The 12,953-nt window shown below is 38.5% G+C and overlaps 1 protein-coding gene across 1 annotated transcript in view; it reads left to right on the top strand.

The window, feature by feature from the left end:
* The window catches only part of LOC104979990 (CUB and sushi domain-containing protein 1-like), a 646,469-nt gene that overhangs the window by 609,211 nt on the left and 24,305 nt on the right, over nucleotides 1-12,953 (top strand). The window contains exon 4 of the mRNA XM_010828522.1: nucleotides 5,073-5,267. Coding sequence (XP_010826824.1) covers nucleotides 5,073-5,267 — 195 coding nt within the window. The remainder of the gene's footprint in view (nucleotides 1-5,072; nucleotides 5,268-12,953) is intronic.

Genomic DNA, 12,953 nt, shown 5'->3' with positions numbered 1-12,953 from the left:
CACATCCGTGGCCTTCATGGCCTCTCTTCCTGGGTCACCATCATAAATTCTTCTTGTGGCTGTTTCTTCCTCAGTAGTTCATTCTTAGTTCCTTGGTCCTAGATTTACAGTCATTTATATCTAGATTGGAGAAGGAAATGGCAACCCACTCCAGTGTTATTGCCTGGAGAATCCCAGGGACGGGGGAGCCTGGTGGGCTACCGTCTATGGGGTCGCACAGAGTCGGACAAGACTGAAGCGACTTAGCAGCAGCAGCAGCATATCTAGATTGATGCCTGTGCTGTTTGGGGTGGTAAAGGTCCAACTGCTCATAGATACAGGTTAGTGAAGTGAAGACAACTTCTCCTTTGAAGATATATACCCGTGAAAGATCAACCAGAAAAATTAAAGACCGTGAGCTCATCCCAGGTGTCACCTGACCGTACATGCTTCCTTGCATTCCCCACAGTTATTTCACACAGCATCATTTTGCAACAAGCATTTTTGTGTTCTCATTTCTTACAGGCTTATAATGTCTTAAAACTGCTATTCAAAATCTTTTTAAAATCCAGCCCCTAGATTTCAAATCCATCTGCCATCTGGTCTTTTTGCTTGTGTTAACTTTGTTACCCAGTCCCGCCTAGTCCCTTTGTCCCATCCTGCAAATTTACCTGACAGCTTGAAATATATTTTTTAAAAGCTATGTAATCATTTTGCCTTCAGTTTTACATGGGGAAATATCGTAACGCTCCCCAATCCTTATATTCCTGTTTCTATTATCAAACAAAGCTCTACCGAGAACATGGCTGATTTAATGGCATTTTATCATTTTTCTTGCTTTTTGCAATGACAGCAGTTTCTTGTAGTTTACTGCAGTGCTGAAGAGCAGAAATTCTGGATCCATCATGTGCAAACCCTATCACCAGTACTCGCCAGCTGTGTGGCTGTGAGAAGGTTGCTTAACCTTTCTGTGCTACAGTATCTTCCTCTATGAAAGGGGATAATAATGGTACTTACTCCATATATACTGTTAATATATGTAAACCACTTAAAACAGTGTCTAGCGCATCACATGTGCTGTGTGTAACTGATTATTACTAAAATAGAGCAAGAATAAGGAAGAATTAACGTGGCTAAAAAGTGGAGTGTCTTTCTCTTTTGCTTCCCCTTTTAATGACTGTGTTCTTACTTTAATGACAACATTGACTCTAGCAGACTTTTTCTGGTTTTATTGTTTCTGAAATTGGTATTTATCAGAACCCCTGCATACTTTTAAATTTGTTTGATTTCTCTGAAGTCCACGTGGTGCTTTAGAACTGGGAAAGTAAATTTGAAATTGCTAATATATCTATTGAGTGCTTCCTCTGTTCCATGTGCCCAGCTAGCTATTGATTCTGCTTTACATCATATATGTGTCCTAACACACCCATTACTAGGTTTTGTTTTTCATTCCTCTCATCAAGACATAGAGACTGAGACTTTGTCCAACCTTATAGGTGTGTTTCTGGAGTAGAAACATGCATTTTTCTGACACCGATTCCCATAACCCACCATGCTGGGTCCTTTTCTATAGCCATTTGCCAGAACTGCATCCTTTCTTTAAAAATAATCTTTCTGTATTAATTAGGCCAAACCTTACCACTTTCCACCTTGAAGTCTGCTTAGAATTCACTCCTCTTTGAGTTCTTCTCATCCAGAGCCTGTAAATTTTCAGGAATAATATAATATCTTCACAGCATGTCCCCCACATGTGGTTCATCACATGGACAAGGAGAGCTTGGCAGTGGATACATTAAATGGTTGCTCCCGCTATTTGAGGGTCCCTCCTTGCTCTTGGTGCGTATCTGCTCTCTCTGCATCTTCTTGTCGCACCAAATGGCCATGGCTCAGAGAATTGGTGCAGAGGGTAAATGGCAGGTTTCAAGACTTGAACATCTGACTTCTAAAAGTGTTTCTGAATATGAGTATAATCAGGTGGTTCGAATCCTTCCTGAAGGTCGCAGGAGGGAGTTCAGGACAAGCAATCTGTGGACAAACACACCACATACCGTTGGTTTTTATTTTCAGGGTTGTGTGTCAGGTGGGTATTTGAAGTTTTATTTCCTTAAGCTCCAGTGAGACTCCAGGAAAGATAGAGTGTAAACAAATTGTCTGACATACACCCTGGGGGACCCAGTTTCCACATGAACACACCTAATGAAATTTCCTTAATTGTGCACATCCTGCTAAAAATGCTGCTGTGCCTGATGAATTGCAGGCTTCTGTTCACCAGCCTTTTATCCTGTTTTGTGATGAATATAAATACTGTATTTTTAGTTGCAAGTTTCCATGTGTCTTCTGAAATGGGATTTGATATGGCATCCATTTAATGATTGAAATGCTTAGGTCTAAGGCTTAATGTGAGAGCCTCATGAAGTCACTGACTTGTGACCGTTTGTACTCGCCAAAGCAGAAGTATCATAGAGGGGATTTACATGAGTGTAATTGGAATGACAGCCTAGGTTTCAGGCCCCGGGTGTGCAGACTTGGCTCCATGGGGTCCGATGGATGGAAGCCTGCCACAAGAGGAAAGAGCCGTGCCCAGGGCTCCTTTTAGCGTTCTTTCACGTTGACAAGTGTCTGCACCAGGTGCCCCATCCCACCTCCCTAGTAGGAATGCCATTCTTGAAGCATCTGCAAGAGGGTGCACATGACTTCAAGGAATGATTAAAGCAAACTAAATGGAGAGTCCAAGTCAGCTCAGTAACATTTACTAAATACTTAATGTGTCCTCATTGCTCCGGGAGACACCAGAGACATTTGGTATCTTCAGGGAAACTGGCTCAAAAATTAGTTCAAATGAAATTGGCAGAAATGACAACAGAATTGAATTTATTTATTTTAAATTAGTTTTTCCCAGCCACTGGATTTCATATCTTGGCATTGTCTGCATGCCTGAGCTGTATATCTTGGTGTAGACCTATTATAATTTGTGTCCATTTTTCACAATTTAAGATATTTTTGTAATGTTTTAATGAAATGACTGATGCTTTTGTAATATTACGGGCATGTTTTCATTTATGTGTTTGTTTGCAACTAGAAGTAAATGTTTTAAATCATCCTTAATAATTTCTATTCACTCTTTGACACTATTCACATTAATATGTTAATACTTTTTTCCTAAAATAAGATCGATTGAAATAAAAATTCTCATTTTGAACAAGGGAGAAAAATGCCAAAAGCATTCATATTAGTATATCTCCCCAAACCCCCTTTCCTTTTCTCTCTCCATTTGTGATACAGTTTCAGCCAGCCCAGGTCTCACGACTGTCTCTGATTGTAACAACCCTAAGTTAGGCTGGCTGACAGATATCCCAGGGCATAAAATAAAGTGATTCTCCAAGATAGAATTGGAAATTTTCTGCCTTTGAAAGTCACAGACAAATTCCAAAGAGTTAAAATTGTTTTTAAACAACATTTTAAAAATAGACTTATTGCCTTTGGGATAGTGAATGCAGGCTTAAAAACAGAATTTCTTTTTTATAAAAGACAACAAAGATGGTTATAGATTATACTGAATTATTTTCCATCAAACAGTTTTTTGAAGGCTATTTTCAGAAATTATTTTCTAAAAACTAGAGGTGTGCAAACTTTGACTACGTAAGTAGTAATTTCACAAGCATGTTAATAACATTAAACATTTAGACTATGGCATTTGTTTTGTAAGTGTTTCTATATAGCTTAGTTCATATGTATTTAAATTATATAAAAATAAAATTAATCTTTGAAATAAATGAAATTTCTTCCCCATTTACTGGGAAAGAGCTGTTTATCTCTCAGCCTACAAACAAAGAAAAAAGAAAAACTTCTCTGTATTTTATATATATATATTGCAAAGTATGCTCCTATACTAATGCAAAAAAAAAAAAAAAAAGGATACAGAAGTAGAACAGTTTTGTTCATTTGGAAGTATTTTTTTATTTGTAAATCATTTCTTTTTTAAATAGTAGGATCCTTTGCTTATTTGAATTCTACATCATAGCAGCTAATTTACAGATGATATGCTAAATATAACCAGAAATATGGCAACAATAGCCAACAATTCTCCACTTTGTCTATTCAGTCAAGTTCAAAATTGCGTTCTATGAGTATGAAACAGCATCATGTCCATGTGGTTGGAAAGCAGCTGAATTAAACAGAGAGTGCTGTCAGTGGGAACAGTGAGGAGGCCGGGCAAGACCGGAACCAGGGCTGCCTTGTTGAAACACAGATGAAGACAGTGCCTGCTTTGTCAGAGCCTACACCTGAAGCTTTGTTGTGAGTCAGTTGCTCTAAATGCATAGAGCCTTACAGATGGTCTGGAATATAATAGCAGTACAATGTTTATGAAAGTCTGATAGATTAGCAAATGAGATTTTTAATTTATTCTTTAATTCAGTTATTTATCCATCAAACATTGATTGAACATTTATTACTGGTGTGTGTCAGGCAGTGCTGGTCTCGGGGAATAAGGAAAAATATAGCATGCATATCCATTCATGTGCTTCTGTTAACGACTTTTTCAGCTATCTATATTCTGCTATATTATCTAATTGCTAATTCTATAGGATTGTAGAATCTCATTATTAGGAAAATAATCTAGGCATCATATAGAAAATTGAATCTAAGCAGAACTGTATTTTTTCCTCTTAACAAAATCCACTTAATTATATATCATATATGTGTGTGTGTGTGTGTGTATATATATCTATATCTATCTATCTATCTATCTATCTATCTATATATATATAAGGAAATGACAACCCACTCCAGTATTCTTGCCTGGAGAATCCCATGGACAGAGGCATCTGATGGACTATAGTCCATAGGGTTGCACAGAATTAGATACAACTGAGTGTGCATGCATACACATATATTTTTACAGGAGAACAAAACTGTAGATTTTATACAACATGAATCCATTTCGCTACTTGCATTTTAGGCAAAATTAAGATAGCTAGATTTGATAACTTAAGTAATTCAAATGAGGTCTATGTTTTGTGATACAGACTGATGTCAGTAGAAAATCTTCCTTTAACTTATGTTTCTTTCTCTTTTGTTTTTCTTCCCAATAGTTTTACCCAGCCACACATGTGGAAATCCTGGGGAAATCCTGAAGGGAGTCCTCCACGGGACACGATTCAACATAGGAGACAAGATCCGATATAGCTGTCTCTCTGGCTATGTCTTGGAGGGCCACGCCATCCTGACCTGCATCGTCAGCCCTGGGAACGGGGCCTCCTGGGACTTCCCAGCCCCATTCTGCAGAGGTAAGTGCCCGGGTGGGGAGGGCGTGATGTGCTCACACCTGGATTGAACAAGTGGCTTTGAAAATGATGTTGGGAAAATTTCCACTTAGCAAAAGCAAGATACGGCATGCTGGGTCTTTCCATGTCAGTTTGTTCTGTTCCCAATAGCGATATTATAAGTTACCTAAGAAACCACATTGTTGTTCATTCGCTAAGCCAGGTTCGACTCTCTGCGACCACATGGACTGCAGCATGTCAGGCTTCCCTGTCCTACACTGTCTCCTAGAGTTTGCTCGAACTTATGTCCATTGGGTTGGTGATATCATCCAACTGTCTCACCTCTGTCACCTCCTTCTCTTCCTGCCCTCAATCTTTCCCAGCATCACCATCTATTCCAGTGAGTTGGTTCTTTGCATCAGGTGACCAAGTATTGGTGCTGCAGCACCAGTCCTTCCATTGAATATTTAGGGTTGATTTTCTTTAGGATTGACTGGTTGGATCTCCTTGCTGTCCAAGGGACTCTCAGGAGTCTTCTCCAACACCACAGTTCAAAAGCATCAATTCTCTGGCACTCAGCCTTCTTTATGGTCCAGCTCTCACACCTGTACATGACTATTGGAAAAGTCATAACTTTGACTATACGGATCTTTGTCAGCAAAGTGAGATCTTTGCTTTTTAATAAGCTGTCTAGGTTTGTCATAGCTTTCCTTCTAAGGAGCAAGTGTCTTTTAATTTCATGGCTGCAGTCACTGTCTGGAGTGATTTTGAATCCCCCCAAAATAAAATTTGTCACTGATTCCATGAAGTGATGGTATCAGATGCCATGATGCCATTTAATTTTTTGAATGTTGAGTTTTAGGCCAGACTTTTTACTCTCCTTTTTTGCCCTCATCAAGAAAACATCATGACTGGACCCTATAAAGTCAGTAACAAATACAGATGCATTCTTTAAATACCAAGTTTTCTTCATCCTATTTCTGAAATTCTGTGGAATTCTGCACATTTTAATTACTTCTCATAGCAGTCTAAGATTTAGTATACATTTTTTTTGGGGGGGGTCTTCTTTGAAGTTTCTTTCTTTTTTTTTTTTAATCTTTTTTCTCATTAAGAATGGCAGATGTTCCTTGATAATTAAATTATATCACAGAAAGGCTCTTTCAAAACTCTTATTTGGAGACAGACCATAGAGGAATGCTCTAGTCCAAGTGTTCCTCTTCATGGTTTGGTACAAGGTTGGACTCAGTTTCTTTTTAGAAACCTTTGATTTTCAGCCTTTTCTGTGATGTTATTTTCGTGATCCAGTAACTTTAGGAAAGAACATACTTTCACTCTTAGGTTTTGACTTTTCTAAGAAAAACTCACCTTATGATGTCAAAAATAATAGTGTAGCTTACATTTGTGTGTGTGCTCAGTTGTGTGACTCTTTGCAACCCCATGGACAGCAGCCCACCTAACTTAACATTTATTGATTTCTTAATGTAATTCAGAAAGTTTTTGGAGTGTTTTATCTGAATCATATCACTAAATTCTCATAATACCTCAGTGAAATAATGAATGTTCATGCTCATTTCACAGATGAAGAAGCACGATTTTAATTTTCCAAAGTTTCCAAAGATAGTACATGATGAGTTAAAACTCAAATTCATGACTGCCTTTTCAAAATTGAAGTGTGTTTGATATAAAATATTATGTTAGTTTCCGGTGTACAGCAAAGGGGTTCAGTTATATCTATTTGTATGTATTATATATTTTTATTCTTTTTCCATTATAGTTTATTACAAGAACCATGTCTGACTTTTTTTTTTAATTTTATTTTTTAACTTTACAATATTGTATTGGTTTTGCCATATATCGACATGAATCCACCACAGGTATACATGTGTTCCCCATCCTGAACCCTCCTCCCTCCTCCCTCCCCATAACATCCCTTTGGCCCATCCCAGTGCACCAGGCCCAAGCATCCAGTATTGTGCATCGAAACTGGACTGGCGACTCGTTTCATATATGATATTATACATGTTTCAATGCCATTCTCCCAAATCATCCCACCCTCTCCCTCTCCCACGGAGTCCAAAAGACTGTTCTATACATCAGTGTCTCTTTTGCTCTCTCATATACAGGATTATTGTTACCATCTTTCTAAATTCCATATATATGCGTTAGTATACTGTATTGGTGTTTTTCTTTCTGGCTTACTTCACTCTGTATAATAGGCTCCAGTTTCATCCACCTCATTAGAACTGATTCAAATGTATTCTTTTTAATGGCTGAGTAATATTCCATTGTGCATATGTACCACTGCTTTCTTATCCATTCATCTGCTGATGGACATCTAGGTTGCTTCCATGTCCTGGCTATTATAAACAGTGCTGCAATGAACACTGGGGTACATGTGTCTCTTTCCCTTCTGGTTTCCTCAGTGTATATGCCCAGCAGTGGGATTGCTGGGTTATAAGGCAGTTCTATTTCCAGTTTTTTAAGGAATCTCCACACTGTTCTCCATAGTGGCTGTACTAGTTTGCATTCCCACCAACAGTGTAAGAGGGCTCCCTGCTCTCCACACCCTCTCCAGCATTTATTGCTTGTAGACTTTTGGATCGCAGCCATTCTGACTGGTGTGAAATGTTACCTCATAGTGGTTTTGATCTGACTTTTTAATCCATATATGTAAGCAGGCAGATTCACAGCCTTAAGTCATCATATCAAAGTGTATCGTTTCCATCAGTATGTTTGTGTTTTAGTGTATGCTATATAATGAATACTTTTGTCTGTTTTAATTAACTTATTTATTTTAATTGGAGGATAATTTCTTTACAATATTGTGGTGGTCTTTGCCATACATTGACACAAATCACCCATGGGTGCACACGTGTCCCCCCATACTGAACTCCCCTCCCCACCCCATCCTTCTGGGTTGTCCCAGAGTACCAACATTGAGTGCTCTGCTTCATGCATTGAACTTGGACTGGTCAACTATTTTACATATGGTAATATACATGTTTCTATGTTATTCTCTCAAATCATCCCACCCTTGCCATCTCCCACATAATCCAAAAGTCTGTTCTTTGTATCTGTGTCTCTTTTGCTGCCTTACATATAGGATCATTGTTACCATCCTTCTAAATTCCATATATATATGCATTAATATATATGTATTAATACGTATTAACACTAATACGTATTAATATATGTATATTAATACACATATGAATATGTATTAATATACTATTAATTTTAATGTTAATATTAGTATTAATATTAATACTAATACATATTAATATAATATGTATTAGTGTTTCTCTTTCTGACTTACTTCACTCTGTATAATAGGCTCCAGTTTCATCTTCTGCTCTATAACTGACTCAAATGCATTCTTTTTTATAACTGAGTGATATTCCATAATGAATACTTTTCTATTTTTTTCATTATCTGGGTAAGGTGTAGCAAGCTCATGAGATGTTTCTGATGTTAATTGCCCTAGGAATAGCATATTGGGGCTTCCCTGGTGGCTCTACAGTAAAGAGTCTGCCTGCAAATGCAGGAGATGGGGGTTTGACCCCTGAGTGGGGAAGATCCCCTGGAGAAGGAAATAACCCATTCCAGTGTTCTTGCCTGGATAATCCCATGGACAGAGGAGCCTGGTGGGCTACAGTCCATAAGGTCACAAAGAGTTGGACAGAACTGAGCAACTAAACAAGTGTCAAGCTACTACTGCTGCTGCTATTACTGCTAATGATACTGGTATTATTACTACTGCCGTCACAATAACTACAGCTGCTTAACTGGTGCATGGTGCTTACTTATTATGAGCGAGGCATTCCTCTTTCCTGTTTAATCTTCATGGTAGGTATTTTATTAAAGAATCATCTTACAAATAAGGCACCTAAGCGTTAGATGGGAAAATAACTTGTTCAAGATATTCCATCTCAGAGTGGTTGGGATTCAGATACACCATGTTCAAACCACTGCTGTGCCCTAGAGAAATTCCTATCATGGGCATCTTATACCTCATCCATCGTTCTTCCTGAAACGCTCATTTCTTTGCATGTTCCTCGGGTCTGTTATCTCTCACGTCTTTTTTCCCATACTGCTATTATTTTCTATCCTTTGTTGTCAAAAGGATGATGCCCTTAAAATCCAGAATCTCCACCCTCGTCTTTTCATTGATTTCCCTCGACTCGGTGACCCCATTTGAGGACACTGCCATGTGGGTCTCCTAAATGTACACTTTCTTCCTTCTGTCTCCCCTTGTGCCTCTGAAATTCCCATTAACTCTGTGAAACATTAGAATCACTGTTTTCCCCTGCTCACCACTCTTCCTCCGTTAGACTTTCATGCATCACCATTCCCTCTCCAACTTTCCCTTTCCAGGCATTGTCTTTCCTTCTCACCCAGACCTCCTTCACATTGGTTAAATGACTCCATGTCTAGAATGTCTACCTCCACCCTACATTCTCCTCCTTAATTCCACTTCCCACCCCCAACAAACACACACACACACACACACACACACACACACATACACACTTCATCATCACCCATTCCTCTCTCAGTCAGACCACCTCAGTGATTCAGTAAGAGGTTGCACTTAGTTCAACCTCTTCAAAGAGCTGCCCCGATGCCACCTTCCCTTGTCTTAACTGACTTGTCCACTTTCATCTCTTAGAATTCCATTTGTTCAGTCATTCAGTCATGTTTGATTCTTTGCAACCCCTTGGACTGCAGCACGCCAGACTTCCCTGTCCTTCACTGTCTCCTGGAATTTGCTTTTTAGTGTCAGAGACATGGATGTTATGCTTTTTTCTTCATCACACGATGCTTTGCTTGGGTTGACTCCCCCAAGGCCAGTTGTGTGCATCTCCCAAGACCTGTGTTCCTCTCACCCCGCTTGCCATCCCCCCAGGGTGACACAGGAAACCAGCAAATGCTACCGAGCAAGGTTTCTTCCCAAAGAGTCCCTTACCAGCTCACCACTAGAAATCCAAACATTCACTTTTTCCTGTTACAAAGTTTTCCCTTTCATCTCCCTTAGAGCCATAAACCTTACTTAGTTGTCAAGTTCACACTTGAGTCCAAATTTTAGTCAGTTTTTAAAAAAAAAAAAATTACTGAAACATTACAACCCATTTTTTAATTGCTGTAAGAAAACACAAGTCCTTTGTCTTTAGCATTTGTTTCATTGTTATTTTATATTTTAATCTATATCTTGAGAGTATTTCCTCAATGAGTTTTTAACCTGCCAGGAGATCATTTATAGTCATAAAAACTGTGACTGTATCTTGGCCTTCTCTGTGCCTTAAAAGTTACCCTTATCCATAGCCACTTGCCCTTAATGCTGTATTTAACCCCCCATCCCAACATCTAGTTGATAAATAGAAATGTGCTAGGCATCTGATGAGGAGTTATTATAAACAAGAAAATGAAATAGTAAATGTAACAGCAATTATGCCAGTTTCCATTTTCCTCATATCTCCCAAGCATTTCCTTCTTAATTGGAGGGTCTTTACTAATTTCACAACTTGTAAACCTCAGAAAGTTAAAGTTGATATAACTTTCAGCTCATAATCTTTTCCTATCTTGTCATCAATTTATTAAAGCCCAACTCTATCACAGTGCTTTTTAAATGATCAATCTCTTCTGTATCATAGATTATTAAATTAATGCTTAAATTTTGCTTTTCTAGATGCTTGGGGTCATAACATTTCAATGGGAATTAAGTTTGACATAATTATTTTATGAAACAAATCTGAAAGAAACAACACAGTTTGTCATTGATGTTGGATAACTGTATCTTAAAAAAAAAATCAATGATCTGATTCTTATAAATGTTTAGATGTGGCATATTTGGAAGAGATTAATTTCAGCAATGTGGACTTAGATAATTTTCAAAAATAAAATTAATGTAATTTCTGCTTCCCCAACATTCTGGTTATTTTGTTCCAGAAATTGCTTGAGGAGTCTTCTTAATAGTGCTACAACAGTACCACCGAATCTCTGCAGTGAGCATTTGCTAGTGTTTAAAAATTTACATTATAGCTCCAAGTGGCAGCATTTACCTGAACAATGGCACTTAAATGTGTGTACCTTTTCTAGAGTCACATGGTGCTCTTTGGAGAAAAAGGATATAACCATGTATTTAGTAAAGTGAATGCATGATGAAGTGGGAGGCCAGCCAGATCTACTTAAAGCCTATCCCCTTCAACAGGAGAGCAGCATCAAGCTGACTTCTTTCAAGGATGAGGACTTGGACCTTCTCCTTCTGGAGATGCCATGTTTCCATCTTCTTCATTTATCCTTGAGTTTGCACCTAAATCTAATCTAATCTTAAACTAAATCTAATCTAACCTAATCTTTTCTAATCTCCCCTCATTATTGGTTGTTGTCCCAATCGTCTCTTCTAGTCTTTACAAAGATGTCCTTTTTCTGTTTGTGCAGTTATGTATATTTAGACAAGAAACAAAAGGGTTTGAAAAGAAAAAAAAAAAGAAAAACTACATACATTCAATAATGCATATTCTCATCTCAGGCAGGGGCTCGCGACTGTTCAACTTGACATGCCTACCCAAGAAAAACTCCAGGTCCTCAGCATTTAGAGGCTCCACTGGTGGCTCAGATGGTAAAGAATCTGCCTGAAATGTGGGAGACCCAGGTTCAATCCATGGGTTGGGAAGATCCTCTGGAGAAGGAAATACCAATCCACTCCAGTATTCTTGCCTGGAGAATTCCACAAACAGATGGGTCTGGTCCATGGAATCACAAAGAGTCAGACACAACTAAGTGACTAACACTTTCTTTCTTAGTATTTAGGTCAGCGTGGTTTGCTAGAAATATAACGTGATCCAAAAGTGAGAGCCAACTATGTAATCAAAACTTCCTAATAACTACATTGACAAAGTAAAAAAAAAAAAAAAAATCTGCTGTGTTTAATTTTAAAAATGTACTTTTTTAACCCAACATAGCCCAATTATGATAATTTCAATATGTAATCAATATAAAATATTAATGAAGTAGTTTTCACATTTTTTCCATACTAGTCTTCAAAACCTGGCATGTAATTCAGTTACGACATTTCTCAAGGTTGATAGAACCACATTTCAGGTTCTTGTTAGCTATGTATGCTAGTATCTCCTGTTTCAGAGGGCTTGGACACAGCAAGCAGAGGAATTTTAGTTTTCTTTTTTTCCTTCCACAGCAGTTGCTAATGTATGCAGAGTCCTGGTGCTTTGCGTACATTTTACTCATGATGTAGGTTTCAGTAGACAGCGGTAAGTTTCATGACAAGGACTCACAAGAAAATGGGTCTGAAATATACGAATCTACGCCATTGTCTAATCCCATGGGTGGAGGAGCCTGGTAGGCTGCAGTCCATGGGGTCGCTAAGAGTCAGACACGACTGAGCAACTTCACTTTGACTTTTCACTTTCATGCATTGGAGAAGGAAATGGCAACCCACTCCAGTGTTCTTGCCTGGAGAATCCCATGAACAGGGGAGCCTGGTGGGCTGCTGTCTATGGGGTCGCACAGAGTCGTACACGACTGAAGTGACTTAGCAGCAGCAGCAGCAGCACGCCATTGTCTGATTGGAATTCTTCCTTTTAGCTTCTTCGCAGTTACTGAGACAGACTTGAGCTGAATAGCAGCAGACGGGAGAAGTCTATTTTCACAATTACTTTTAAGGCAGAAGATAAGGGTGAGCCTAGTTCTGCA

This window comes from Bison bison, unplaced genomic scaffold (genome assembly GCF_000754665.1).
Source record: "Bison bison bison isolate TAMUID 2011002044 unplaced genomic scaffold, Bison_UMD1.0 scf7180017864494, whole genome shotgun sequence".
Lineage (NCBI taxonomy): Eukaryota > Metazoa > Chordata > Mammalia > Artiodactyla > Bovidae > Bison > Bison bison.
Note: the sequence above shows the minus strand (reverse complement) of the source record. Positions and strands in the feature narration are given on the sequence as shown.